Genomic DNA, 26,968 nt, shown 5'->3' on the forward strand with positions numbered 1-26,968 from the left:
CAGTATATATATTCAGCTGTGGATTAAGGTCTTTCCCAGTTCCAAAATTATTTCAATAGCTGCCTTTGTCCTACAGTAATTTTTTCCCAGAAAGGTAAGAGCTATATTGATAAGATATTAACCAGTTAAGAAACCTACTTAGAATTTGTTGGTTAATCTATACAGTCCTGTTGTCCGATCATGAGTGTTCGGTGATGGTTTAACTACACTTCATTCCCTCCTGCTACTTTATGGAAACTCAATTGTGGGGCATTTTGGCATTAGCCTAAACAATGGTTTTGAATACGTTAAGCTCCTAACAATTAGGGAGCAGTTTGGAGCATTGAATAATGTGGAATGATGCAATTGAACCTGACAGCTTCAACAGTCAGCCTACTCATGGGACCTGAAAGTTGTTCACACTTGGTTTCACCTCTCATCACATGCTGAGTATTGAAGCCTTACTGGTGGTAGCTGACACAGAAATGGGTCTGCTATCAGAATATGTTCTTAGTAAATATAAAGTTTGAATTGATCTGGAGAATATGTGAAACTTTCAATTGTTCCCTAATCCATGTCTAATGTTCATTCATGTTTTTGCTGGAAACTTTTCTAATCAAATATATTGTGTTCCCAAATTCAAACAATAATATAAATTGGATCTAGAAACATTCAAGTCCTTACATTCTATGTGCAGCATTGCTATATTATCAAATACATAGTTTAAAACATTACTGCATAATGAGGCATTTATGCTATTTAAGTTTTCTTAGGGAAATAGGTTTTAATCTTTGAAATATAGCCACAGTTCAGAATATAATTGTTAAGTTGTATTTTCTAATAATTTTAATGGAAAAATAGAAACCACAATAGCCTGTGAAAATAATTTTTAAAGTTAAGCTAAAATATGAGCGCTTACCATGTGTCAAGCATTTTTTAAGCCCTTTGCATATATTAACTCAATTCTCACAGTGTTCCTATGAGGTAGATACTGTTGTTATCCTCATTTTCCAGATGGAAATTGAGGACAGAGAGATTTAATAATTTACCCAAAGTGAGATAGCTTGGCTTATGATATATATGGTGATAATGTTTTTCCTCCTGAAAGTATATACGAATTAGGAATTTAAAAAGTAAATACTGAATTTAGTGAGCCTGAATATTTTTGGAAGATTGCATTTTTAATCGTGTCAGGGCTGAAAAGCTTGAAGCAGCTACTTTAGAGCTTTTTTGAATCACTTGACTTTAATGTTTATTGACAGGTTAATTGTGCATTAAAAAAAATGCTTGCTATATATAACCTGTTCCTGTATGATTGAAGTATGAAGTTTCAGATCTATCTCTAGATGATACATTGCTATTAATACAGTGCTTTCCAAAGGTGAAATATTTTCATCGGTATTAGTCTTTTGAACCTAATTTTTCTTATTATTCTGCGCTTATTAACATTAGGCAGGAAAAAAAATCTACCAAAACAGTGTCCACTTTTAAGTTTCACATTCAGTTAATTGAGGAAACTTGAACCTTTTCCCCCACGCAGTTGACTCCTTTAGCATGAGCCAAGTTCCTAGGAATTTGACAGTTACTACTTTATAAGCAAGCTCTTTTAAAACATCTCTGTGGTCATAGGCAGATATTTGAAAATATAAGAGGTAAACTCTTAATAACAGGAGAAATTCTAAGCTGAAATATATTTTTATCTTAATATTTTAATATGGTATGCCAGTCTACTTAGGAAATACTAAGTTTCTTTTATTTGTTTTGAGTTTGAATACTGCCTTGGTAGAGACTTGCAGATGTTTAATATATTAAGTTATTCTAAATTTGCTAAGGATATTCTTTAACTCAGACACCTGAACATATATTGTTTAAAAGTGACTTAAGCTTAGTTCAATAATTATTCAATTTATTCTTAATCTACTGGTCTTTCAGTCTTATCTTGTAAAATAATTACACTTCTCTTAATGAGGTTTTTACTAGAGTGTTACAATAAATGTTAGATAACATCTTGAGCAGAAGTGATTTTTATCAGTTATTGGTCTTGGGAAAGGGGAAGGATTCCTCTTTAAGATATTATATGAAGGATGTACACATCCATATATGTATATAATCCTATATATTCTTATATATATTATCCTTACATAAAGAGGAATCTTTCAAATATATATATAAACTTAAGTTTGTTATGGCAATTTTCTTAATTTGAAATAATTTTCGATATATAGAAAAGTTATAAGGACAGTACAGAGAGTTAGATATATCATGGATATCCTTCACTCAGCCTCCCCTAGTGTTAACTTATATTCTTACTGTACCAGCAGATCCAAGGAGAGTATCTATTCACAATAGCCGTTCTCCTTACCTGGGCAGGTTAAGATTGAAATGTCATATAATAGGTACTTCTTTTCCAAAAAGAATTTCTAGTCTTTATACCAGATCTTCTGAAACAGTCTTCTGGTATATTAGTAATTTGCTTTCAATGCACTTTTCAAAATCCGTTTCCAAAGTATGCTGTAGAGAAGTATGTGTATGTTAATGTTTCCTTTATTTCTTATTCCAGTTTTTTTTAATACAAAAGCTTTCATGCCCTTTATGCTTCATAACCCTTATTTCTTTGGGTTAACATGGACTTCCTTCCTTTCCCCTGAATCTTAATGCTTTTGCTTATTAATGGCAGCAAAGGTTTTTGAGTCTATGAAACGCCAGACACTGTGTGTGCTCTCTTCAGTAAGCCGTCTTCCTCTTCTCCATCTTCAGTGCTAATAAGCTGTGGGATCTTTCCATTAAAAGGTGGGGGTTTCTTGGCTTGGAGGTACCCAGTCTTTCCGAAAGACTCATCAAGGGTCCCAGTATTAACTGTTCCAAACATCAGTTAAGAAATGTAGGCTAAGCAGTGACAGTCATTTGTGTAGTCTTTGGTATCTCATCTTGCCAACCTTAAAATGATGACGTTCATGATTTCAGTTTCCCAGCAGAAATTAATATGGAATGTAGTAGATGTTTTTATACACCAAAATGACTCTATCTGGTAAAATTAATAACTTTTAATTTCTCTTTTGAAAGTCTCTTGTTTAGATAAATGCCTTTACTAGAAAAACAACTACCACATTAATTTTAGCTAACCCGTTTGGGAAATTGGTCATTTCCAATAATACTTTGATTTATTGTATAAACTTTTGCCAGCCATCTTTTAAAAATAGATACTTTCCTTCTTTAGCATACGCTAAAGATACTTTATCTTTTTTTGATGATCGTCATTATGCAAATTAGTTGTTGTGCCATACTCCTTTCTATTTTGATCTTTAGTATATATAGATCTAATAGATAGGGAAACTAAGATAATTCAGAGACTGGATCAAGAAAATGCCACCCCTCTGAAATTTGAAGCTAATAAGGATAAATATTAATATAAAGCCCTTGGCAGAAGGAACCCTTCCTAAAAAAGAGTATATTTCTAGTTCTAGTGAGAGTTGGATCTTTGGATTCTTATCTAAGGCAACTGATGAGACTGATAATTGAAAGCAAAAAGGTATTCCAAGTGATATATTGATATGTCACATAGATGACTGCATGAACGAGAGTCAAAAGGCTGAGAGTGTTTCCTTGCTTTGGAAGTGCTAAGGCATCTAGAGGTACACTTTATAAAGTTAATAATAAACTAAAATGAGAATACTATCCTCAGTGTCTTGGAGGACCACCGTATCCGCATTCTGTACTGTGTTTTCTCTGTTGGTCATATTTTTCTCTGCCCTGTCCTGTGGTTAGCTGTTACTTCTTGGTGTCAACAAACTGTCTCGAGATAAGCCTATTTCTTCCTCCTTCTAATTAATTTTCCATTTCTAATCTATTAAATGTGTAGTGGATCTTTTTTAGAATTGTATCTACAGTAAGAATAAATTGGCTCTACAAAAGCTATTTTTAAGTATTAGGATCTGAGACGTCAACAGATGGGACTGGTAATATCTGTTTTTTCTGTTGAATTGTTTGTATTTTTCTTATTCTATATTGTTTTATTAATAGCTAAGATTCCCAAAGAATTGACTTCTGGAGAGAGAAAAAAATCTTAACTGTATCTCTATTTATGAATTGTGTGTTTTATGTGCCCTCTACTACTAAACACATGGTAAGTGAACAGCACGATCTTCATGTTGAAGTTATAACTTACCTTTTCCTGAGGGACAGTTGATTGTTAAACAGGACTGAAGAGTACCAACTTACTGACTTTGTCTGCATATTTTTAATAAGAGAAAAAAAAAACCCAGAAATTGACAGATTTAATTTACACATTAAAGTGTGAACTATAAAATACACGCTTTGAGATAATAGAAAGCAAGGATGGTACATCCCAGAAACTGTTTCCGTGAACCATAAACGCACATTTTCATGCTTTGTAAGTGGGCTAAAGGCCAAGATACAATGTCATGATGTGAGTCTGTCCAGAAATACAGCTTCTTCTCTGTGTTATTTTGCTTACAACTACTGTGTTGTCTTAGTCTCTTGTGTGCAGTTATACATATCCAAATGTCCCCCATCTTTTGTTCTTGTTATTCAGCTTCTTTACGATAGAAGTGCTTTAGTTCTTTGCCGATATTATCAAGAGTTTTGTTCTGAAATAACTGCAATGATTTTAGTTTATAAAAGCTTCAGTTTGATTTCATTCATGAAAAAGAAGAACAATTCTACTTTAACATTTGTGGTTCTGTTAAATCTGAGAATTATTTCAGGCCACTGGGAGTCTTCTGTGAGTAACAGCATTTTGTATACAAGAGATTTGCCTCCAAAATGTCAAATTTTAAGATCATAATATTCTTGGAAAGTGGGAGAGAGCATGCACATCAAAGAAAGCATTTTTATTACAGTGGATTACGCAATACTTTGGCCAGCCTCCTTAGCTTCATCTGTTTAAGGGTTCATTTTCGCTTGTTTGGCACAGGTCCCAGTGAGGCCTTCAGAATTGTGGTTAGCAACATGAATGAATTACAAACTTTGGACGAGCTCTTCAGTTAGTAGAGCTGGCTTGCTGCCAAAAAGACAGTGCCTTATATGGGGTCAGGGCAAAGCTGTGATTCGTTGAGTCCTGCATTGTATAGAAAACATACTTGGGATGCCTGTTTGCTTTCTTTTAAAATAAAAACAAAACAAAACAGAAAAAGCAGCAGGCTTCCAAGTCTATCAAAATAGGAAGTAACAAAATAGTGTGCAGGTTTTACTAATGACAGAGTTAAGCAATGGAAATACAGCTCCCTGTAGCTAAAATACTAGAAGTATAAGTTGGACTTTTGACCTCCTTAGCCAGCTTGTGATACGAGATTGAAGCATTTGGTTAGATACCTGTTGTCTTCCTGCTTTTATGTTTCAGATGGCTTAATAAGATTAATTAGTCTCACGTCCACATGGCTGCTGTGCCACTGGGGTTTGGTATCAGCTAGATATGTTGAAAATTAAAAGCAGGAATAGTTAACTTCCAACGTGCCAGTTCTTCTTTTTTAAAAATTTGTAGTTATGGCCAGGCGCGGTGGCTCACGCCTGTAATCCCAGCTCTTTGGGAGGCCGAGGCGGGCGGATCACCTGAGGTCAGGAGTTTGAGACTAACCTGGCCAACATGGTGAAACCCCGTCTGTACTAAAAATACAAAAAATTTAGCTGGGCGTGGTGGCGGGCGCCTCCTGTAATCCCAGCCACTGGGAAGTCTGAGGCAGAATTGCTTGAACCCTAGAGGCGGAGGTTGCAGTGAGCCGAGAATGCGCCATTGCACTCCAGCCTGGGTAAGAGTGAAACTCTCTCTCAAAAAAAAAAAAAAAAAAAAAAAAAAAATTGTAGTTACGTAACTTTTTTTTTTTTTTTGAGACGGAGTCTCGCTCTGTCGCCCAGGCTGGAGTGCAGTGGCGTGATCTCCTCTCACTGCAAGCTCCACCTCCTGGGTTCACGCCATTCTCCCGCCTCAGCCTCCCGAGTAGCTGGGACTACAGGCGCCCGCCACCATGCACGGCTAATTTTTTGTATTTTTAGTAGAGACGGGGTTTCACCATGTTACCCAGGATGGTCCCGATCTCCTGATCTCGTGATCTGCCCACGTCAGCCTCCCAAAGTGCTGGGATTAGAGGCGTGAGCCACTGCGCCCGGCCTAGTTATGTAACTTTTAAAAAATTGACATGTTGGAATGGTAAAACAAGTAAGAATGAAATTTGCTTTTCAGAAGGTCACAAATTTTGCTTATATTCTTAGGTTGGAGAATATAATTACTAGATATATTAGAAGGGAAAACTTTTAATATATTTTCACATATAATTCATTTATCATTGTAATTTTTTCCATTTAGGCAAATACTCTATCTGGATCTTCTCTCAGTCAGGCACCATCTCATATGTATGGCAATAGATTAAATCCAAATTCATCAATGGCAGCTCTTATAGCTCAGTCTGAAAACAATCAAACAGGTAAGTTTTCAAGAATTACTAACTCTAAAACCCTACTCTCACCTACTTTAATTTTTTTCCCCTTTTGGTTCATTTTATTTGAAAACATGCAGGGATGTGGTTAGTAGAGGATTTGTACTTAAAAAAAATATTCACAGTTGGAAAATGTTAAATATTTCAGGTGCTGGATATGTTAACTAGTTTGATTTTATTATTCCACATTACATTCATATATCATAACATCAATTTGTACTCCAAATTTATATAATTACAAACTGTCAATTTACAATAAAAAAGAATCACAGTTGGAAGTAAATAGTATGCTGTGCTGCAAAATAGTGATGTCCTTTTTTTTTTTTTTTTTTTTTTTTTTTTTTTTTTTTTTTACTGTCTGAAATGGAAATGTTTCAACAGAGCCATCAGTAAGCAGGAATGCAGCAGTGTCTCTTGTGACTTTTGTGATTGATGTGTTCAGCTCTCAGTTCTATGCAATGAAAGTAACATAACACTGGGCTTTTCTGTGAATAGCCTAAACCTTTATTTGCATAATTCATGAAATTGTATTACACAAACTTGGTTAAAAAAATCCTGTTAGAGAATTTCTGCAGTGTTTAGTAATCCTGTGAATGTTCACCAGTTGACGTTTTGTCGCATTTGTCTCTTGTACTGTCTTAATGAGCCACTGGATTTGCTTTGTTTCATTGCATCCTAAAGGATTGGTTGACATGTCCAAGTAGTCATGCCTGTTTGGGGGAAGGGAATGGATTTAGCAGTTCACCAAGAATGGATCAGTCTGTCTTTACCGTTTAAGGGTCAGAGGTTACCTGACTCAGAATAAGGGGAGGACAACCTTGAAAGAGGCCAGATAAGGTGATTTTTATAAGGAACTAACTGCAGGGGAAATACAAGTTACTTTCCAAGCAGAGATATTTGATATTACCTAAGGAATATTTTGAAAAGTTAATTTTTTTCTTTAAAATTCAGGATTCTGTATTCCTACTTGTTTTTGTCAATTTGGAAATTTAGTGTTTTATGTAATTTTATTCTTGGTGTAAGGCTCTAGTGTCTAACACCATAATTTTAGTCTTGGTGTGCAGCTCTATGTAAATGTGTTTTATGGCTTGTCTTGGGATGCAAAGTGTTAAATACAAAGCATACGGATTTGCTGTGATAAGCATACAGATTAGCTGTCCACAGCTGTGATTCATTACTTTAACCGTAGAAATTAAAAGTGGCTGAGGGGAGGGTACAGCAAATGCAAACCACGCTTCTGTGCTGTAAAATTGAAAGGAATGAAAGAACAGAACATAATCCATCGCCTTCTACACCCACAAAAACGTGTAGGGACAACGCCTTACATGCCACAGTTCAGCAATTCTGAACTAGCAACATGCTAGATCTTCTATTTTCATGGGAACTGCAAAGATAGTGGTAAAGGTTTAATGTATGTTTTAGGAAAAATCAGGGCAAGAGTTTAAAACCTCTTATCTAGTGAGAGTCACTTTATCAGCTCTGAAATATTTACACTACAGATCAAGATCTTGGAGACAATAGCCGCAACCTAGTTGGCAGAGGAAGCTCACCCCGAGGAAGTCTCTCGCCACGGTAAGCGCTATTTACACTGCAAAGTATAGGCAAAGGAAACATTTGAGATTTGGAAACTTTCTTATCTCATATCAGTAGAGTGTACATTTGAGAGGCTATAAAAGCATTCTACAGATAAGAAGCATGTCTAGACAAGAAAAATGATTCTAAATTAATTTAAATATTAATTTAAACACCATTAGATTTCTAAGTAAAACAAATCCCTTTCCTTTGGTTTCCAATCAGTTCGAACTCTCTTGTATTTATTACCTGTATACTGATTTGAGTAATTCTTTTTGATCATAAAATAGTTTTAAGATCTCTTAAAGTTGTAGACCCAAGACTTTCAAGTTTGGGTTCCAGTTTTAGCTCTGTTCCGTGTAGCACTTAATCCCTTAGTCTCTAGTTCCTAATTCAGTAAAGTCGTGTGGTAGATCACTAAACTCCTACTAGTTCTTAAATTGTTTGAATCAGTTATAGCAAATGTATTACAAGTTTTTTGAAATTATTTTATGACAGTATTCAGGTACCATTTATTAAAATATAATTAATATATTTGGGGTTATCAAACTGCATATTCCTTCTGTTCTAAATGGGGAGAATGTGGTATGAGATACTGTGTCTGTTTGTAGGGGAGAATGGAACTTTGGTGATGGCTATCTCCTTATTAATTTTATTTCCCTTCTGTGCCTTCTCTTTGTTTTCTCCGTGTTCTCTAATTTAGGAACCCTCCCTCAAGCATGGTGTTAGACTGGGTGACAATGGAGAGTAAGAGAAAAGCCCATTCTAGGGTCTTTCTTCCAAGAATGGGAGAAATGTGATTAAAAATGAAAACTTTGGTTAGGCGTGGTGGTTCATGTCTATAATCCCAGCACTTTGGGAGGCCAAGTTTGGAGGATTGCTTGAGGCCTGGAGTTCAAGACCAGCCTGGGCAACATGCCAAGACTCCATGTCTACAATTTTTTTTTTTTTTTTTTTTCAAAATGAACTTTTTCATGTGATGACAGATCATGAATAACAGTATTGCTGATATATTTGGGGAATGACTGTTAAGGAACATCTTCTTTATCCTAAAGATTAGTTCAGTAACCACTAATTTCATTTTCTAATGGTACATCTAGTGATGCCTTTTTTTCTGTATAATTCCTGGGTGAACTAAAAGTAGTATTGTTTTCCCTGATTGAACTCTGCAGAAAATCAAATATTCATTCTTTGGAAACCAGGAATCTGAAGAACATATGATAACATGATCTGACTAGTCTGTGATTTTATGCTGTGATTAATTCTATGTTGTTTTTCTTTTCAAAGAAGAAAGTTAATGAATGTTTGCTCAGTGTTTAGTGGAAGAAACATTTCTCTGTTGCCCTTTTAAACTTAAAATATTACAAGCTACCGAGAATTATTAAGAAAGTGCTATTTTGCTTAATATAGTTTTTCCTTTTCATTAGTTAAATGGGACTTAACAAATGGTACTAAATTATTTTTAGCATATTATTTCCAACTTTATATTACTCTTTAGAAATCAGCCTGAGATGTAACAGCCTGAATTATCCTGGTATAGTGTACTATTTGCAGAGGGATGGCCAGTTGTATGTGGCCCATAATGTTTACATATGGAATAAAAACCCCATTTAACATCTTACGAAAATTTTGCAGAGACGCATATTAAGGCAGTGTCAAGAACACTAGTGGGTTGTTAGAAGACCTGAGTTGTATAGCCCAGCTCTTGTTACCTCACCAGCAGTGTGTCTTTGGACAAGTCACTAAAACACCGTCCTGTTTCCTCATTTGAAAATGGAGCCAATAAACCAGGTTTTGACTTCTCACTAGGTTGTTGTGGAGATCATATGAGATATATACAAACGCATTGGAAATTCTAAAGCTCTTTAAATGTATTGTTAGAATGATAGCTGGAGACCGGAAATGGCCACACTTATTTAAACCAAAAAGTGTAGAGAACATTACATGTTCATCTTAATACAAGTGCTGTTTGTTTTAGAAGGGTTATCATTTGAAGTATAGATCTAAGACATTTTAGAAATATTCATGTAAAAGGATCAAAAATTGCTTTGGGGGCTGGGCACGGTGGCTCATGCCTATAATCCCAGCAGTTAGATAGAGAGGCCTGGGTGGGAGGAACACTTCAGTCCAGGAGTTGGAGACTAAGCTGGGCAACATGGTGAAACTCCGTCTCCCCTGCCCAATCTCCCCCACCGCCGCCCCCCGCCCAAAAAAAAGCTGTGCGTGGTAGTGTGTGCTCTTGTGGTCCCAGCTGCTCAGGAGGCTTAAGGTGGGAGGATTGCTTGAACCCAGGACCCAGGAGGTCAAGACTGTAGTGAGCCATCATTGCACCACAGCACTGTAGCATGGCTGACAAAGTGAGACCCTATCTCCAAAAATGAAAAAAAAAAAAAAAATTGATCTTATTTCTTAATTGTGAAAATACTTGAAAATGAGTAATTTTTAATTTATAACAAAAGGCTGCTTTAAGATTGTTAAAAATTTCTTTTTAGTGACATTTGAGATTTTAGTTGGTTGTAAATTCAAATACCTTTTATAGTATTATAATTGTTCAGGTTATTATGATGGCAAATATATCAAAGCAGAATGGTGAAACCCTTTTCTGGGAAATTATTTTTAAGTCTAATTTTGTCTTTCCCTCTTTTGTCTTATAATGCCATACCAAGTTATTTTACAGCCTATTTCAGAGATTGTTGGTGGTGTGTTTATATTTTCTAGTGGTTTTTAATTATCTGTGATGGCTATTTCCTTGATTCTATAATATTGGGAGGAAGAATGATAATTACTCAATTTTAGGGTAGGTTATGGTTTTCTAAATCCAGGAACCTGATACTTCTGGCATAGGCAGCCTGGTGTTATAAAACTCATACAGGAGAAAAGGGGTCAGCTTAAGGTAAGAAACTGTACTCTCTTAAAAGCATTCCCCTTCTTTTTAACTTGAGAATTGTTTTCAACAGATCCCCTGTAAGCAGCTTACAGATTCGCTATGATCAACCAGGCAACAGCAGTTTGGAAAATCTGCCTCCAGTAGCAGCCAGCATAGAACAGCTTTTGGAGAGGCAGTGGAGTGAAGGACAGCAATTTTTATTAGAACAGGGTACTCCTAGTGACAGTAAGTATTCATTTTCTTATATGTGAATCAAGACAGATGGGCAGATGGACAAACAGGCAGATGGATGCAGAAGTCACTTTTCATCCAGAGTAGTAATGGAATTATGATATACATTTTATATAATACAGTGAGAGAAAGTATAAGGTGAAGTGGTTTAATAGAAGAGATTCTATAGTGTTACTGCTTGGACTTGAATCCTGTCTTTACCTGTTATTAATAGTATGATCTTGGGCATGTTTTTAAAAGTTCTTTAATCTCCTATTTTTACAATTGGGAGTAATAACGCACCCATATCAGAGGGTTATTGTGAGGATTAAATGACATGAAAAATGTAAGGACCACTGCCTGGCTCATACATAGCATTGTCTCGGTGCTTACCATGATTATACATATTGGTACTTTGTGTCTCCACTGGACTTTGTTCTTATCAGTTTACTAAAATACATGAGCACTGTCTTCTCTTACCCCAATTGTTAGAAGAAAACTTGCTCACCTCTGGAAAACTTACTTTAAAAAAATACAAATGGTCAAGTATGGCCGGCTAGCTTCTTCATTTTATAATTTGGAGGAAGAAGAATAATTATTGAATTAAATCTATAATTAGTATATATTATGCTTATCATCTGTTGGATTATAGAGCATGTACTATACATCTGTGTTTCAGTATCTTCACCATTTTAAGTATTAGGGCCGTGGGTGTAAAATGCAGAGTTAAAATAGGTGGTGGTTAGCTGGAGATGTGGCCTTGTCTTAATTTTAGGGAAAAATATGTGGTTTTCATCATTTTCGAGTATAAACTTTTGCTGCTTCATTTTATTGAAACATTTTGCTTATTGTTGGCTAGCTAAGTGCCATAAATTGGTATTTTATGAATGGTACCCTGACAAAAAATGCTAATTAATTGTGAGGAAATTCATGCCAGGCTAATCCTTTAAACACGATAGCTGGAGGATAGGTTTAGCTGAGTCTTATTGCATCTCATTTGGGCCCACTAAGGTTTCTTTGTGGGATCTTGGAGGGGAGGGATAAAAGTTAAATCCTTGGGAAATGGCCAGATGTGTCTGTACCAGAGGAGTTGTATCTTCTAAAGGCCCTGAGGTCATGTTAAACAAATATAACTTTTTAGTATGTGACGGACACTTCAAAAATCTTAACGGCAACACTCTGTGTTGTTAGCTGGGAGGTCCAAGTTGTGGAAGGAATTGAAGTACTTGAGGTGATGGGGCCAGACTGAAAGTCAGCCTGTTTACAGGGGATGCGCCTTTCTCCAGGACTGGAGAGGTGGCTGGGCGCACACATAGCGCTCCCTGCTGGGTGACCTGCAGAGCAACATGCTGAGCAGCTGGGATTAGGGGCTTCCTGCCAGGCGTCTGATGGCAGCACTTCGTTTAAACCGGACAACAAACAAAAACATGTGCTCATTATTTTGGTAGAGGGTATTGGTGCGATCCTTAACCATTCTGTATATGACTTCAATGCAAAATAGTGACAGGCACTTGAATTTTTAATAGGCTTTTATTTTGATGAAAATAAAATGTCATCACTTTTCATTGAGAATGGAAAATTACCTGAAGCTGGTGTGTGTTTTTTGGTATGTGGCAACAAAGTTTCCAGAAGGTACATCCAGGAACACTTTGCCTTTGTGCTTATAAAAATACAGACATAGATAGGCAATTTATATCCATAAACAAATTTAGGAACAAAACTTTATCATTTAGAAACACTTTACAGAATTTCTACTGTTCTATTTTAACTTATTTCTAAGGTTACCGGCACTGCGTAAAATACTTAGTCTTATGTGTGTACTTGTCATTATTAAAAACTATCCAAATGTGTGCTAGTTTTAGGAATGCTGAAGTCATTACACCAACTTCAAGTTGAAAACCGAAGATTAGAGGAACAAATTAAAAACTTGACTGCCAAAAAGGAACGGCTTCAGTTATTGAATGCACAGCTTTCAGTGCCTTTTCCAACAATAACAGCAAATCCTAGTCCGTCTCATCAAATACACACATTTTCAGCACAGACTGGTAAGTGTGAAAATATTTATTTTGTATCTAAGGAAAATAGGCTTTCAGTTTTATTTGTATTATAAGTGAGTAATAATTGGTCACCAGTTATATGAAGATGTAGAAAAGGAACTATAGGTTGTTTTTGAAGGGCATAAAGAATCCTGTTAAGTGATCAACTTGAATTTACTCTAACTTTCTTAGTCCATAATATAATGGTAAAATTTACTTAAATGTCTTATGATCTCGTTATTGATTTAAAGCGATGGTATTCAATATAGATTTTTTTTCTTATTTAAATCAGTCTTAGGAATAGCAAGACTAGATATTTAAGTGGTTTTGATACGGGCTTCAGCATAAGCTTTTTAATAAGCCTTTAATCTTACACATAATGTAATTTAATAGGGTAAATAGGTTTCTTTTTGTCTTTTATTATTCTAGCTCCTACTACTGATTCCTTGAACAGCAGTAAGAGCCCTCATATAGGAAACAGCTTTTTACCTGATAATTCTCTTCCTGTATTAAATCAGGTAATTTTTGTATGGTTATTTTAATCTATGTTGATTTACTTGTGAATAATAGTATATTAAATGGTTTAAAATTATTTTAAACAGTTTTGCAGTGTTCTTTAAACTTAGTTTCTCTTCTTTCTTACGCTAGGACTTAACGTCCAGTGGACTTAGTTTCTCTTCTTTCTTACGCTAGGACTTAACCTCCAGTGGACAAAGTACCAGCAGCTCATCAGCTCTTTCTACCCCACCTCCTGCTGGGCAGAGTCCGGCTCAACAAGGCTCAGGAGTGAGTGGAGTTCAGCAGGTCAATGGCGTGACAGTGGGGGCACTAGCTAGTGGAATGCAGCCTGTAACTTCCACCATTCCTGCCGTGTCTGCAGTGGGTGGAATAATTGGAGCTTTGCCAGGTAACCAACTGGCAATTAATGGCATTGTAGGAGCTTTAAATGGGGTTATGCAGACTCCTGTCACAATGTCCCAGAACCCTACCCCTCTCACCCACACAACCGTACCACCTAATGCAACACATCCAATGCCAGCTACACTGACTAACAGGTAAGAAACTTAAGTATGTTTTGGGTTTTTTAGTATAACAGAGTACCGGTGTTGTCTATGCCTTAGATTGGGGCTTTCAATGTGTTCCTTTTTAGATACACCTTAAGAAGTCTGCCAAAAATTTTAAGTATATTATACAGAGTACATTTATTTTTGAAACTTAAGTAATTTAGATTAAAATGAAATTAAGTTACTTTTAGTAACAGCATTAAGTATGTTCTGTGCTGAAAATTAGTCTTAATCTGTGATGTCTATTTTTAAATACTAGTTTTTCTTATTTCTTTGTATACTGTATCATAAATTCTGAAGAAAGATAATATCGTAGTGGAGATGACATGAATATTAGTTTCTTAAAATTTATGTAATATTTTTAATGTTCTAATCAAAGATTTTGATATAGGATAAAGGTCATTTATCTGAATTCCCAGGAAGTGAGACTCACTGGTTTCATTGTACTGGAACTGCATTTGAATGTTTGTTCAAAACTAGGGGACTAAAGCTATGTTGTTAATAAGCATACTTTTGGGGGAATAAATACTTTAAATGGATTTGCAGTGGGTACTAGAAAGCTATTTCCTGTAGCTCTCTTCATTGGTGTTTAGTTTTACCATTGGGACCATTAGAAAAGGATAGGTCAAATCAGTAGTATGTTTGGATTCTTTGTTTCAAATATGTGTTTACTTAGTGTGAGTTAAATTATCCTTGAATAATTAAAGATAAATTATTACATATGCTTGTTAGAAACACATGTAAATTTCTATTCCATAAAATGAGTTAGGGCCTATTTGTTTTATAATAAAAACATTTCTTGACAATGTGAATTCTTGTTTAGCTGTACACATGGATATATATAAACATACATATATATAGGAATAATTTGTACATAACTGTTTTCAAAGTGTTTGGATTCAGAATTGTACTTAAGTTATTAAACATCAAATTGAAAGGTTGTCTTTCATTTTTAAACTTCTAAAAATGCATTAGAGGTGTGTAGTAAAAAGTAAGAATTGTAATCATTTTTCAGTGCCTCAGGACTAGGATTACTTTCTGACCAGCAAAGACAAATACTTATTCATCAACAGCAGTTTCAGCAGTTGTTAAATTCTCAGCAGCTCACACCAGTAAGTTCTTTCTTTTGATAATATCTTATTAGGAGCATGTGTTCTAAGCTGTAATATTCACTGTGGGTACAGATTTCTCCTTTGTGAAATAACATTATTGAATGCATAATCAAAAAAGTTTTTCTTGCCATGTGGTACAGGCTGTGATACCTGCAGTGATGTCACATTCATTCCTGAACTTAAAAGTGACAGGGCACGTGGCATGGTGCTGCCATAGGCTCTGGTAACACAGTGCTGAGATGTGGTGTGTGTTTTCCCGGAGCTTCATTTTGATACGGGAGATGGATGGACACGATGCACGCTTTTTGGTTGTGATAAATACTGAGAAGAACAAAGAAGTGGAATAAGTGGGGAAGAGCATAGGGAACCAAGGACCATTTTAGATAGGATGGCCCCGCCTCTGCAAGGGGGGTGACTTTTGAGCACAGACCGATGTGAGAGTTCAGGGAGTGTGCCTTTGTGACTTGAGGGAACACAGAGAGAAAGCACGTTGGAGGTAAAGGGGCAGCTGCTGTCAAAGGTCTGGACGTACTTGTGTTCGGAAGAGACGTCAGCAGCCATGTGGTCAGAGGGTGGGAGAGGTCAGAGCCAAGGGGGTGGTCTTAGATGATCGCATACAGCCTTTCTTGGCTGTGGCAAGAAATTTGGATTTTATCTTAAAAGTATGATGGAAAGCCACTGGCGAGTTTTTAAAAATCTATTACGGAGGATTTCAAGTGTACCAAAAGTAGAGTGGAGAGCACCCTGAAGACCTATGTACGCCTCATTCCATTCTCTCACCCAGTGCTAATAATCTCAGTTTTGTTTATCTCATTTCATTCTCCATTTTTTTCAGGATTAAGAATTGGAAGGTTTTGAACAGAATAGTGAAATAATGATTTACATTTTAAAGGATTAGTTTTGCTGCTATATGGAGAATAGTCTGTGTGTGTTATAGGGTGTGGGGGAGTGAAGACAGAGGCAAAAGTGGAAAAAGGGAGTGATCCAGGCAGGAGACGTAGGTGTTAAAATAGTATGGGCTACGTATTGAAAACTGCCTGGAATTACGGTATATATATGTATATTTTTGAGAGGGAGTTTTGCTCTGTCGCCCAGGCTGGAGTGCAGTGGCACAATCTGGGCTCCCTGCAACCTCCATCTCCTGGGCTCAAGTGATCCTCCTGCCTCAGCCTCCCGAGTAGCTGGGACTACAGGCATGTCCCACCATGCCTGGCTAATTTTGTATTTTTTGTAGAGACAGGGTTTCACCATGTTGCCCAGGCTGGTCTTGAACTCCTGACCTCAAGTGATCTGCCCTTAGCCTTCCAAAGTGCTGGAATTACAGGTGTGAGCCACTGTGCCCAGCCAAGATGTTTTGAAGACAGAACCAACAAGACTTGTTTGCTGGACATACAAGAGAAAGAAAGAAGAATTCTGAATGGTTGGTTAGTGACTTTTACTGAGATGTGGGAGAACAGAACCCAACCAATTTTGGAGAGAAAAATAGGTGTCATGGACACACTAAGCTTGAAATCTCTTTAGATGTACAAGTCAAATGGAGATAAGGCAGTTGCATAGTAGGTTTCTGGAGTCCCAGGCAGAGATGCAGTTAGTTAGAGATAGAAATCTGGGGTTAGTGCTGCACAGGTGATGAGAGCCGTCAGATTTGATGCGGACTCCTAGAGCATGAAGACTGAGTCCTGGACACCCTAGAAAAGGAGAATAAGCCAGTAAAGAAAGGCTATTGAGAAACTGTGGCCAGTGAGCCAAGAGAAGGACAGTGTGGCATCTTAGGGGCAAGGTGAAGGAAATGCTTCCAGAAAGGGAGGAGTCAACTGTGTACAATGCTTCTGTGGTAGGGTAAGAAAGAATTGACCAACCGGGCGTGCTGGTGCATGCCTGTGGTTCCAGTTAATTGGGAGGCTGAGGTGGGAGGATCACTGGAGCCCAGGAGGTTGAGGCTGCAGTGAGCCATAATCATGCCACTGCACTCCAGGTGCAGTGACACCTGCACCTGACAGGGACTGTTTCTTTCTTAAAGGTTGTCTAGAGGCTTTTTACAGTTTGGGTGTGATGAAAGTAAAAACCTCATTAAATGGTTCAAAAGGAAATGGGAGGGAGAGGAAGTAAAGATAGCATATGGGCACCTCAAGACATGTCACTTTGGAAAGCAGAGGAAGGGGAAGCAGGAGGCGGATGTGGTAGGTACACGGGGCAGTTTCGACTCATTTTGAATGTGACAGAATGTGTGTATGTTGATGGGACATTGCTGGGATAGGAGAGAAGAAAGATGCTAGCAGAGGAGGAGAAGAGAACGGTATTTCACTGCCCCAGCAAGGCAGGCAGAGCAACTGGAGGTGGGTTTTATGTGGAGGGTTGAAGCAATCCCACTTTCAGTGCTTCTGATTTTCTTAATTAGAAGTAAAGTGATCAGCAGAGGGAAGGAGATGGGTGTTAACGGTTAGATAAGAGGGGAGATGGGAAATAGAGAACTTGTAGAAGGGGAGAAAGTATGGACCGAGACCCAAGTGGGATTGTGGCTCAGGTGCAGGGCAGGCCTGGCCCTGTGGACAGTCGTGGGGCTTCCTCCAGACCCATTTCCCTAGCACTCTTCATTCAGTTGGGCTGCTTGGAGAATGCATTGCTTAATTAACATAGAAATTACAAAGGCTGACATCCTTTCTAAGTATATTTATGTACTATTTTGCTGTAGTAAAAAATATATTGAAAGTACTTTTGATTCTGGATCATTTTCAGTCTGTTTTTAGAGTGGTGTTAAAGGCACACTGCATGTAAGTGTATATAAATTCTTAAAGGCTGGCCGGGCGTGGTGGCTCATGCCTGTAATCCCAGCACTTTGGGAGACGGAGGCGGGCGGATCACGAGGTCAGGAGTTCGGGACAAGCCTGACCAACATGGTGAAACCCTGTCTCTACTAAAAATAGAAAAATTAGCTGGGTGTGGTGGCGCGTGCCTATAATCTCAGCTACTCACTCAGGAGGCTGAGGCAGGAGAATCGCTTGAACCGGGAGGTGTAGGTTGCAGTGAGCCGAGAGCACACCACTGCACTCCAGCCTGGACAACTAGAGCGAGACTCGGTCTCAAAAAAAAAAATCTTAAATGCTGACACTAAGATAGGATCTTGTTTTTTCTTACCAGTTGCCTCATCTTAATAGGAGCACTAAAACTCCATTTATTTGGGTGTCTTCCTATTAATCAAGATTTTACTCTAATAATAGCATGTGTAGCTGTCTCATTTCCAGAACATGGTTAAGGAATTTTCAGCACAAATTATTGCTTGGAGACCATGAGGACTAAAGGACTGTACTTTTTCCTTCATCTGCCAATGTCGTGGGCTAAAGTTTGTTCATTTACAGGGATCAAACTTGATGTAGGTGAGGATTGTTTGGAAGCCTCCGCACAGCTTCCGCTCGACACTCTTGCTTGACTCTGCTTCCCCCAGATGACTTGCATGTTGCTAAATCCAGTGGTCCGTTCTCATTCTTCATCTTAACGTCACCTGGCAACAGCATTAGACAGAGTTGATCACTTTTCCTCCTCCTTGAAACATTTCCTCCTCTTAGCTTCCAGGACACCACATCATCTTGGTGTCTTACTACCTAACTGGTCATTCCTTTTTAGCATCCTTTCCTGGGTCCTCCTCTTCAGCCTGAGAGTGCCCAAGGTGGAATTCAGTGATCTCTCGTCACTATCTGTAAATAGCATCTCTGTGCTGATACTTACATCTCCAGCCAGACCTCTCTCTGGAGCTTCAAGCTCCTGTAATGCAGCTGCTCACTCAGTAGCTCCGCTGGCATATCTTAAAAGACATTTCAAACATAACGTGTCCAGAACCGAACAGCTGATCTTCCGGCACAACCCCGCCCCACCCATCGTTTTCCTCACCTCAGCTGATGGCAGCTCCATCCTCACTCTCACACCCCACATTGACTCCATCCTGAAATCAGACTGTGCCACTTCTCAAAACCTTCCCGTTTTACCATGAATACAAGCCAAGGTGGCCATGCCTTGCCACTGCAAGCTCTGTGTTCTCCTCACTTCCTCCTGGCTCCCTCCACCCTTCGCGGGTCCTTGCTGCTACTGGATCCTGCTGGGCCTGCTCCTCTGGAGGCCTTTGGCACTGCCTGGAAATCCTCACCTGCCCCCATATCCACCCAGCGAATTCCCTCATCTCCTCCAAATCTTCATCCAGATGTTAACTTCGCAATGAAAACTGCCGTGGGTAATCTGCTTAAAATTACAACCTGACCATTAAACCCTACTCCCTCCAGACTTTCTCATACGCAGTTGTGTTTCCGTTGACGCAGAGCAGTAATCACATTCTAACGTTTTCATTTATTTCCCTTTCCCTGCTCAATGTGTTTCAAGCACCAAAAGCAGTGCCTGGCACCTAGTAAGCACTCAGGAAATCTATAAATATACGCTGCATGGAGTATATGCTTGCTGTAGAGTGGTAACTGCATCAAGAAAGCACCCTAATGACAGGCAGAAACGGGAACTTTAAAGTTGTTTTAAGTTTGGAAAGGGTTTGACCACGCATGATGCATTCAAATGTCCACCTTGATTTCTCTTAAGCTGCTGCACTTCCTGATTGATCATCACGGATAACCTAATAGAGCTCTCCTATGTGTGTCCTGTTTTGAAAATAAGCTGTTTGCTGAAGATACTGACATTTTATAGTAGATGGTTATTATCTAGTGCAGCATATTTTTCTAGATGAGATACTTGTTTTCTTTCTTTGCAAATATCTAATATTAAAGGAAAGAAAACATAAGGCAGCTCATCTGACTGCTGAATTCCGTGCTTGGGAACTCATTTTCTCTCACATGTTTTTTGCCTAAGGAACAACATCAAGCCTTTTTGTATCAGTTAATGCAACATCACCACCAGCAGCACCACCAACCTGAACTTCAGCAGCTGCAGATCCCTGGACCAACACAAATACCCATAAACAACCTTCTTGCAGGTACACAGGCACCCCCACTTCACACAGCTACCACCAACCCATTTCTCACCATCCATGGAGATAATGCAAGTCAGAAAGTAGCAGTAAGTATATTTTCCTTACTACATCTAATGAAACAAGAACTGTATTGATTAATCGGAGATGATCATTTTCCAGCCTAGTTTTGTTCCCCTGATCATTTCTTCTTAAAACCAGTTGCTTTTAGCAGATGGATATTATAGGCAAAGGATCTAAGCCAATTTATACGTCCCCTAAGTATATCAGTTTGAATTTGCACATTAGGTTTGAAGGCTGTTTTGTAATTCAGCAATTTTCAAGATGACAATATATTTTAGTTAGCAGTCAAATCAAAAGACAATAGTTGGTGCTTTCTGAGAAGCTTTGTTTATAGAACCAGTCTATATATCTTGGAAATATTTTTATTTTACTCCAAAGTGCTTTTTACACATTAAGTATATTTATTACCAAGATGAATATATACATTTTAGGGCACACAATCCAATTATTCTACCAGATTAGAGGAAGTAAATCACAGTCACATCTGTAATGGAATTCAAATTTTTAGTTATTAATTTCATGTAAGTGATGGCATCGTACCCTTTCAATGTGAAAGTTAAATTAAAAATGGATGCAGGAACAGTATTCTACACATACAGTAGAACCCATTTTAAGGCCGTTTCGATTAATTCTCCCCTTCAATTAGGTCTACTTTACTGGAGTATAAATGTTTCCCCTAAATTCCAGTTCAGGGCAGAACCCTGTTAGAGGAAGGCTATGGGGATGTAGAATGGAGACTGGACATCAGGAAAAGGAAGAAGGGAGGGACTGAGGTGGGCGACTTGGCAAATGAGTGTTCAAAGTTGCAGTGTTTGCTGTTCCCCGTTACTTTGAAAGTTTTGTTTACTGTGCTTTTAGTCTTCAGAAACTTTAGTTTGTACTTAGCAACGAGAATTATTCAAAATAGAGGATTGTTTTTCATGAACTCTTCAGTGCTTTGTCTGCCCTCTTGTCTCGCCTGCTTCCTGTCATCACACACCACGTTACCTCGCCAGTGTTCTGCTGACATGGGCAGTTTTCAGTGATTCTGTATTGAGTTCTTTGGTAGTATTTTTTCCCCCAGTGTTTCACAAGTGTTTTTCTTGTGTTAAGAAATGCACTAATTACAAACTTTTCCTAGGTTATACAATATGAAATGTATTTAATGGAAAATCACAGTAATTTAATGAGCTAATAGAGTGCTCATAATAGAGAACACAGTGCTGGGAGGTGCTGTTTGCTTAGTACCCTGCTATGTGCCAGGTGTCCTTGCTAGATACAGTGACATCTGTGATTTCAGTCTTTAAAGTAATAATAGGCTGTAACTCCATTTTTTTTATAGATTAGTAAAAGGAAACGCAAAGAAAGCCCAAGGACAAATAGCAAATGTGGAATCACAGCCGATGACTTTCTTAGCCCATAAAAATTTCATTCTCTACAGTACCATGTTACTTCTGTGGAAAAGTTGATTTTGGAAGATGAATTCTGCATTCATTCTTTACAAGTTCTGTCCCTCAGATGGGCCCACCTCTTTGGTCTTTCTATACTGTTGAATTTAATGTTTTTAAAGTATTTACTAGTAAATTCATGTCTATATATTACGTTGCAAGTAGCCTTGCCAACTTGCAAGAAAAAAGGGAGTAACTAACTTTCGATACCACATTTTATCTCAGTCACAGTTTCAAATTCGGAGGATATTATCAAAAGTTGATTTAGCTAACGCATCCGCGCTTTTGTTTACCTGCAGAGACTTAGTGATAAAACTGGGCCTGTAGCTCAAGAGAAAAGTTGACACCTGAGAAACATCTAGAAATTGCCTATCCTGCTGTTCTAGCACTTCATCTGGCTGCCTTTGCAGTCCTTTTACTACAGCTATGAAGAAACGCAACAAGAAACTCAATGCACAACAAAGGATTAATTGCTGCAAGGACATTCTTGTAAGGCTTTGATTAGTTTTCTTGTTGCTTTGTTGCACTGAAATGGAATTCCCATGCCCCTACCCCTTACCCCAGTTTTTTGAACATGGAAAGAAAATTTAATAACTTTTTAAAGTGACATAATTTACATGCAATATGTTTATCAACTCAAGAATTTAATATAGTTGGTACACAACTAGTTTTGTTTATAAATTGGAGATGCAAATAGCAAAACTAAATACTTGTTCCATTTACAAACTACTTGATTTTATTGTACAAGTTGAAATATGCTCTTTTGTTTGGGTTACAGTATGCTTGCTCTAAGTCAAATTCCAAGGAACTAATTTCTTCTCCTGGAGTTCCATTGATTCAGTATTACAAATATATAGCACATCACCTGGGACTTGGCAATCTTTGTTAAAAAAAAATTTCCTTTCTAATGGGATTTGGCCAATTTTGGTAATGAAGTTAGGATGGTAATGTCTGCATCTGCTAAAGGTAATTTTCTTTTGAGAATTGCTTTCTTTAGTGTTAAGACCTACTCATATTTTAAAGAAATCTTGAGTTAAGTGAGTTCTGAGGCTGCTGGGGGAACCAGATCAATTCAAAGCTAAATACTTCTTTCAGAAAGGGGCCACTGTGGAAAGTGCTGGTGGGGTTTGCCCTTGATCAAGTGCCTCCATTGTGCTGCAAGGGCTGTAGACAGCAGGGTGGGACAGTCAGTCCTCCGAGCAGCAGGAATCATCCCGTCACCTGCAGCCTTCCCATGCTTCCGCCTTTATTCAGAACTTTCTGTGCCACTGTAGATAGCTCAGGCAAAACTATTACCTGGGTATTTATCCACTAATGAGTCACAAGAAGAGGAGTGGATTTGGTAAGAATAGAGATTTGTTTTATTTAAACCACTTCCCATTACTGACCATTAAAAGCTCACCACTAGAGTTCCTGAAACAGGTGAAACCTGTATGACAGCCCTTCCACTTTGGGGAGCCACGCTTTTGATGTGACAGTACCGCAGAGTGATCCACCACTGAGGATGTCATCATCAAAACTCTTCTTTGGTGTGTGAATTATTAGTGGAAAAGACCCAGCTGTAATTAGACCTCCACTGTGTACTTAGCTGGAAGAACATGTTAATTCTGCAATATGTTTCTTGGTTAAACATTGCACAGTTCTTACCTCATTTCTGTAAATAAAGTTTTGTGAATCTGTTTTGTATTGTGACAAATTCATAAGATAACATTGATATTTTGATTTGTAATATTTCTAATTGGTAGATTTAATTGAAAAGTAAAATTAATTTATTTTTATATGTTCAGGGGAATTTTAAAGTCAAATCTTTTGTAGATAATTTAAAAAATCAGTGTGGTTTATTTTACTTATTTAACCCACTGGTTGTTATTCTGTAACAGTTTGTATAAATGGTAAATTTTGAATGTGTTGTTATTTTACCTAGATGTAAAATTCCACATGTATTAAAATGTACAAAAAGTTTTGTTAATAAAATTTAATAATGTTTATAACTCCGTGCCATTCTCATTTGGAGAGGATGGAGGGGGTGCACCCATGTTGCTTCCTCAGGGAGTCTTGGCCTGTGTTTTGTGTTTGTGTTTGGAGCACTGGTATATTGCCCCGGAGTTAATGGAAACTCTCATGAGCAAATGCTATACGATGTGCAAAGCATTCTGTAAAGCAGTGTGCGGTACAAACCCACCTCGGGCTCAGAGCTCTTGGATCATCCTCAGATGAGACGGAGAGAGAAGAGGGAAATAGCCTTGGTGGAGATGATAAAAGGAAAACAAAGTCCTTTTAGATGAGATAATTAGAGCCCGTTGATAAAGCAGTACTCACACTTGGTAGAGAGAGATTCGATTCTTCTTCTTTATACAGTTAGCTTTAACTAGAGGCATATCCATGAAAGAGAAGCCCAATCTACTTAGTGGTCTTGGGGGTCTTGGTAAGCATCAGAATCACCTGTGGTGCTTTTCAAAAATATAAATGCTCAGACTTTTTATCCCAGACTTAATTGAATCAGAACATACTGATCTGTGTCAAGTGCTCCTGGTAATTAAGAGGCACATGAACAAGAAAAACTGGTCCTAGGCTATAAACTTTATTAAGGAGTGAGTTTTGGGTTCCTGGAGAGATTTTTTTTATGCACATGAAAAATAATTACGACTCTAGAAAGTCGTCTCTTCTCCCAAGGCGAAGGATTACCTTCCCTCTAGAATGACAGGTGACTCATCCATCAACTCCTGCGAGTTTAATTTCTTAACATGTGTCCTTTGCCTTAGCTGCGTGTTTGTAAGTGTCCGCTTCTGTAGCTCTCTGGCTTCCTGGAGGCTCCGGGACATCGACCTCATCATCCTGGGTTGCTGCCCTGCAGGGCCCTGGCAGCTGCTGGTTCACATGTGCGCCTTGTGCTCTGGGAAGGGCACTGAAGAGCTGCTGCCCTGCTAGTGGCCCTGAGCCTTGAAGAAGGTCTACACTGGCTGGTTGCCGTCTGCACTTCTGTACTTTAGTCCTGTGGATGTGCAGTCCATGTTGTGGGTCAAGATCAAGCACTGGGCCAAGACAGAAAAGCCAAGTCGCTGTCTTACGCTGCCTACCAAGCAGAAGGGAACGATGATCCCATAATCCTCCCAATAGGCAAGAGAGGCCCTTGGAATTGCAAGGGAGGTACCACCTTACAATGAAATGTAATTTTGCTTTCGTAAGTGCGTTATGTACCTAGGTTTTAAAAGAAATGGTCTCATTCTTGACCCACAGGCTGGAGTGCGGTGGGGAGATCATGGCTCACTGCAGCCTCAAACTCCTGGGCTCAAGCAATCCTCCTGCCTCAGCCTCCTGAGTAGGTGGTACTACAGTCAGGAGCCAACGTGCCTGGCTGTCTGGGTCATGTCCTTCTGAGTAGAAATCTCAGTGAGACAAATACTGTTCATCTTAGTTTTACTTATTGAAAATAAAACACATCAATGATACCATCTTTTCATATAAACTAGTCCTTTCAAAATGAAATAGGGGCAAACTTTTAAAATTTGGAAGTCATTTTTAAAATAATTTTTACTTTGTTAAAATTCATGTCAATTGTTTTTCCATTCCCCAATCTGTTATTTGCAACAAAGGAAATGTCTTTTTCACACCACTTACTGATTTTTGCAATTCAGTCCAGATTTATGTGAAAATATAAGTTTCATTTGACTGTGACTTAGGTCACAGTTCAAGTTTGGCAGGTCTCTAAGGGACAGATTCCCCACTGAGGTAAATGAATGGGGGCAACACATCTCCCTTCCAACTGTCTCCAACATGTCTCAGCCTCAGATCCCTGGCTGCATCAAGGTCTGGAGGCCTATAGTCACATGGTTGTGGAGCAGACAAAGTGCCTATTTTCCAAGTTTGTGATCCACATCCACCTCAGGGCACTGGTGACACTTTTAGGTGTTAGAATTAACCTATTTAATAAAAATTATCATGACCACTTTTTAAGAAATTTGAACCAGAACAAAAGGCCTGTCACTTTTTTTTTTTTTTTTTTTTTTGGAGACTGAGTCTCACTGTCACCCAGGCTAGAGTGCAATGGCGCAATCTCAGCTCACGGGGCAACGTCCGCTTTCTGGGTTTAAGCAATTCTCCTGCCTCAGCCTCCCGAGTAGCTGGGATTACAGGCGCACACCACCACGCCTGGGTAATTTTTGTATTTTTAGTAGCGATGGGGTTTCACCATGTTGGCAGGCTGGTCTTGCCTCCTGACCTTGGGTGATCTGCCCGCCTCGGCCTCCCAAAGTGCTGGGATTACAGGTGTGATCCACTGCGCCCGGCCTCCTTTCATTTTTTATAAAATGATACATCTATAATTTTAATATTTTCTCTTTTCCTACCTGGTTGAATATACAAAGTTATGGCCTGCTTTTGCCACTTAAAGTGACAGGAAAGATCTTTGAAATCAAATTTTGTGTTTATTAAACTAATCATTTTTTAGGCCAGTTAGGCAGTTTCCCACTGGCATGGTTGTCACAGCAGGAGCTGGGTAAATGATGTTAAATGATGTTCCCTTGTCTTTTAGGGGAAGGGGATCTCGGGGGATTGGGGGAGTAGGGGCAGCATAAAGGGCAGGGTTGGAGAGGACTACGCTAGTCACAAGGGATCACGTGGGCACAGGAAATGAGGCTGGAAGAGGGCTGTGGGTTTGCAAGAAAGAGATGATTGGTGCTGTGCTGGAGTGTGGTTTCTGTAGTCCTGTGGCCACAAAAGGAAGACTGTAAATGCGCATTAAGGCAGCAAGGAGCGTGGATAGTGCAGTGAGGCGCCCTCTCTACAAAACAAAGTTAGCCAGGCATGGGGTATACACCTGTAGTCCGAGCTATTCAGGAGGCCTAGGTGGGAGGATCATGTAAGCCCAAGAGGTCATGGCGGCAGTGATCATGTCACCACACTCCAGCCAGGGTGACAGAGTGAGACCTCTTCTCTTATAAAAAAAAGGGGGGGCTAGCAACTGGTCGGGCATGGTTACTCACACCTGTAATCCCAGCACTTTGGGAGGCCGAGGTGGGTGGATCACCTGAGGTCGGGAGTTCGAGGCCAGTCTGACCAACATGGAGAAACCCCGTCTCTACTAAAAATACAAAATTAGGTGTGGTGGCACATGCCTGTAATCCCAGCTACTCGGGAGGCTGAGGCAGGACAATCACTTGAATCCAGGAAGTGAAGGTTGTGGTGAGCTGAGATTCTGCCATTGCACTCC

General features: G+C 38.6%; 1 protein-coding gene across 31 annotated transcripts in view; it reads left to right on the plus strand.

Annotated features, from left to right (window-relative positions):
- The window catches only part of MLLT10 (MLLT10 histone lysine methyltransferase DOT1L cofactor), a 222,768-nt gene extending 199,018 nt beyond the window's left edge, over positions 1-23,750 (plus strand). For 29 of the 31 annotated variants that reach the window (XM_063781470.1, XM_063781476.1, XM_063781471.1 and 26 more), the window contains 9 exons: positions 6,299-6,416; positions 7,928-8,000; positions 10,958-11,112; positions 12,954-13,142; positions 13,563-13,651; positions 13,827-14,188; positions 15,213-15,309; positions 20,152-20,358; positions 22,059-23,750. In XM_063781470.1, the coding sequence (XP_063637540.1) occupies positions 6,299-6,416; positions 7,928-8,000; positions 10,958-11,112; positions 12,954-13,142; positions 13,563-13,651; positions 13,827-14,188; positions 15,213-15,309; positions 20,152-20,358; positions 22,059-22,103 (1,335 nt within the window). In that variant the 3' untranslated portion in view covers positions 22,104-23,750. Of the gene's footprint in view, positions 1-6,298; positions 6,417-7,927; positions 8,001-10,957; positions 11,113-12,953; positions 13,143-13,562; positions 13,652-13,826; positions 14,189-15,212; positions 15,310-18,527; positions 18,610-20,151; positions 20,359-22,058 lie in introns of those variants that run through there. The other 2 variants (XR_010146821.1, XM_016962752.4) reach the window with 2 other exon arrangements.
- Positions 23,751-26,968: the final 3,218 nt, after the last annotated feature.

Source organism: Pan troglodytes, chromosome 8, assembly GCF_028858775.2.
Source record: "Pan troglodytes isolate AG18354 chromosome 8, NHGRI_mPanTro3-v2.0_pri, whole genome shotgun sequence".
Lineage (NCBI taxonomy): Eukaryota > Metazoa > Chordata > Mammalia > Primates > Hominidae > Pan > Pan troglodytes.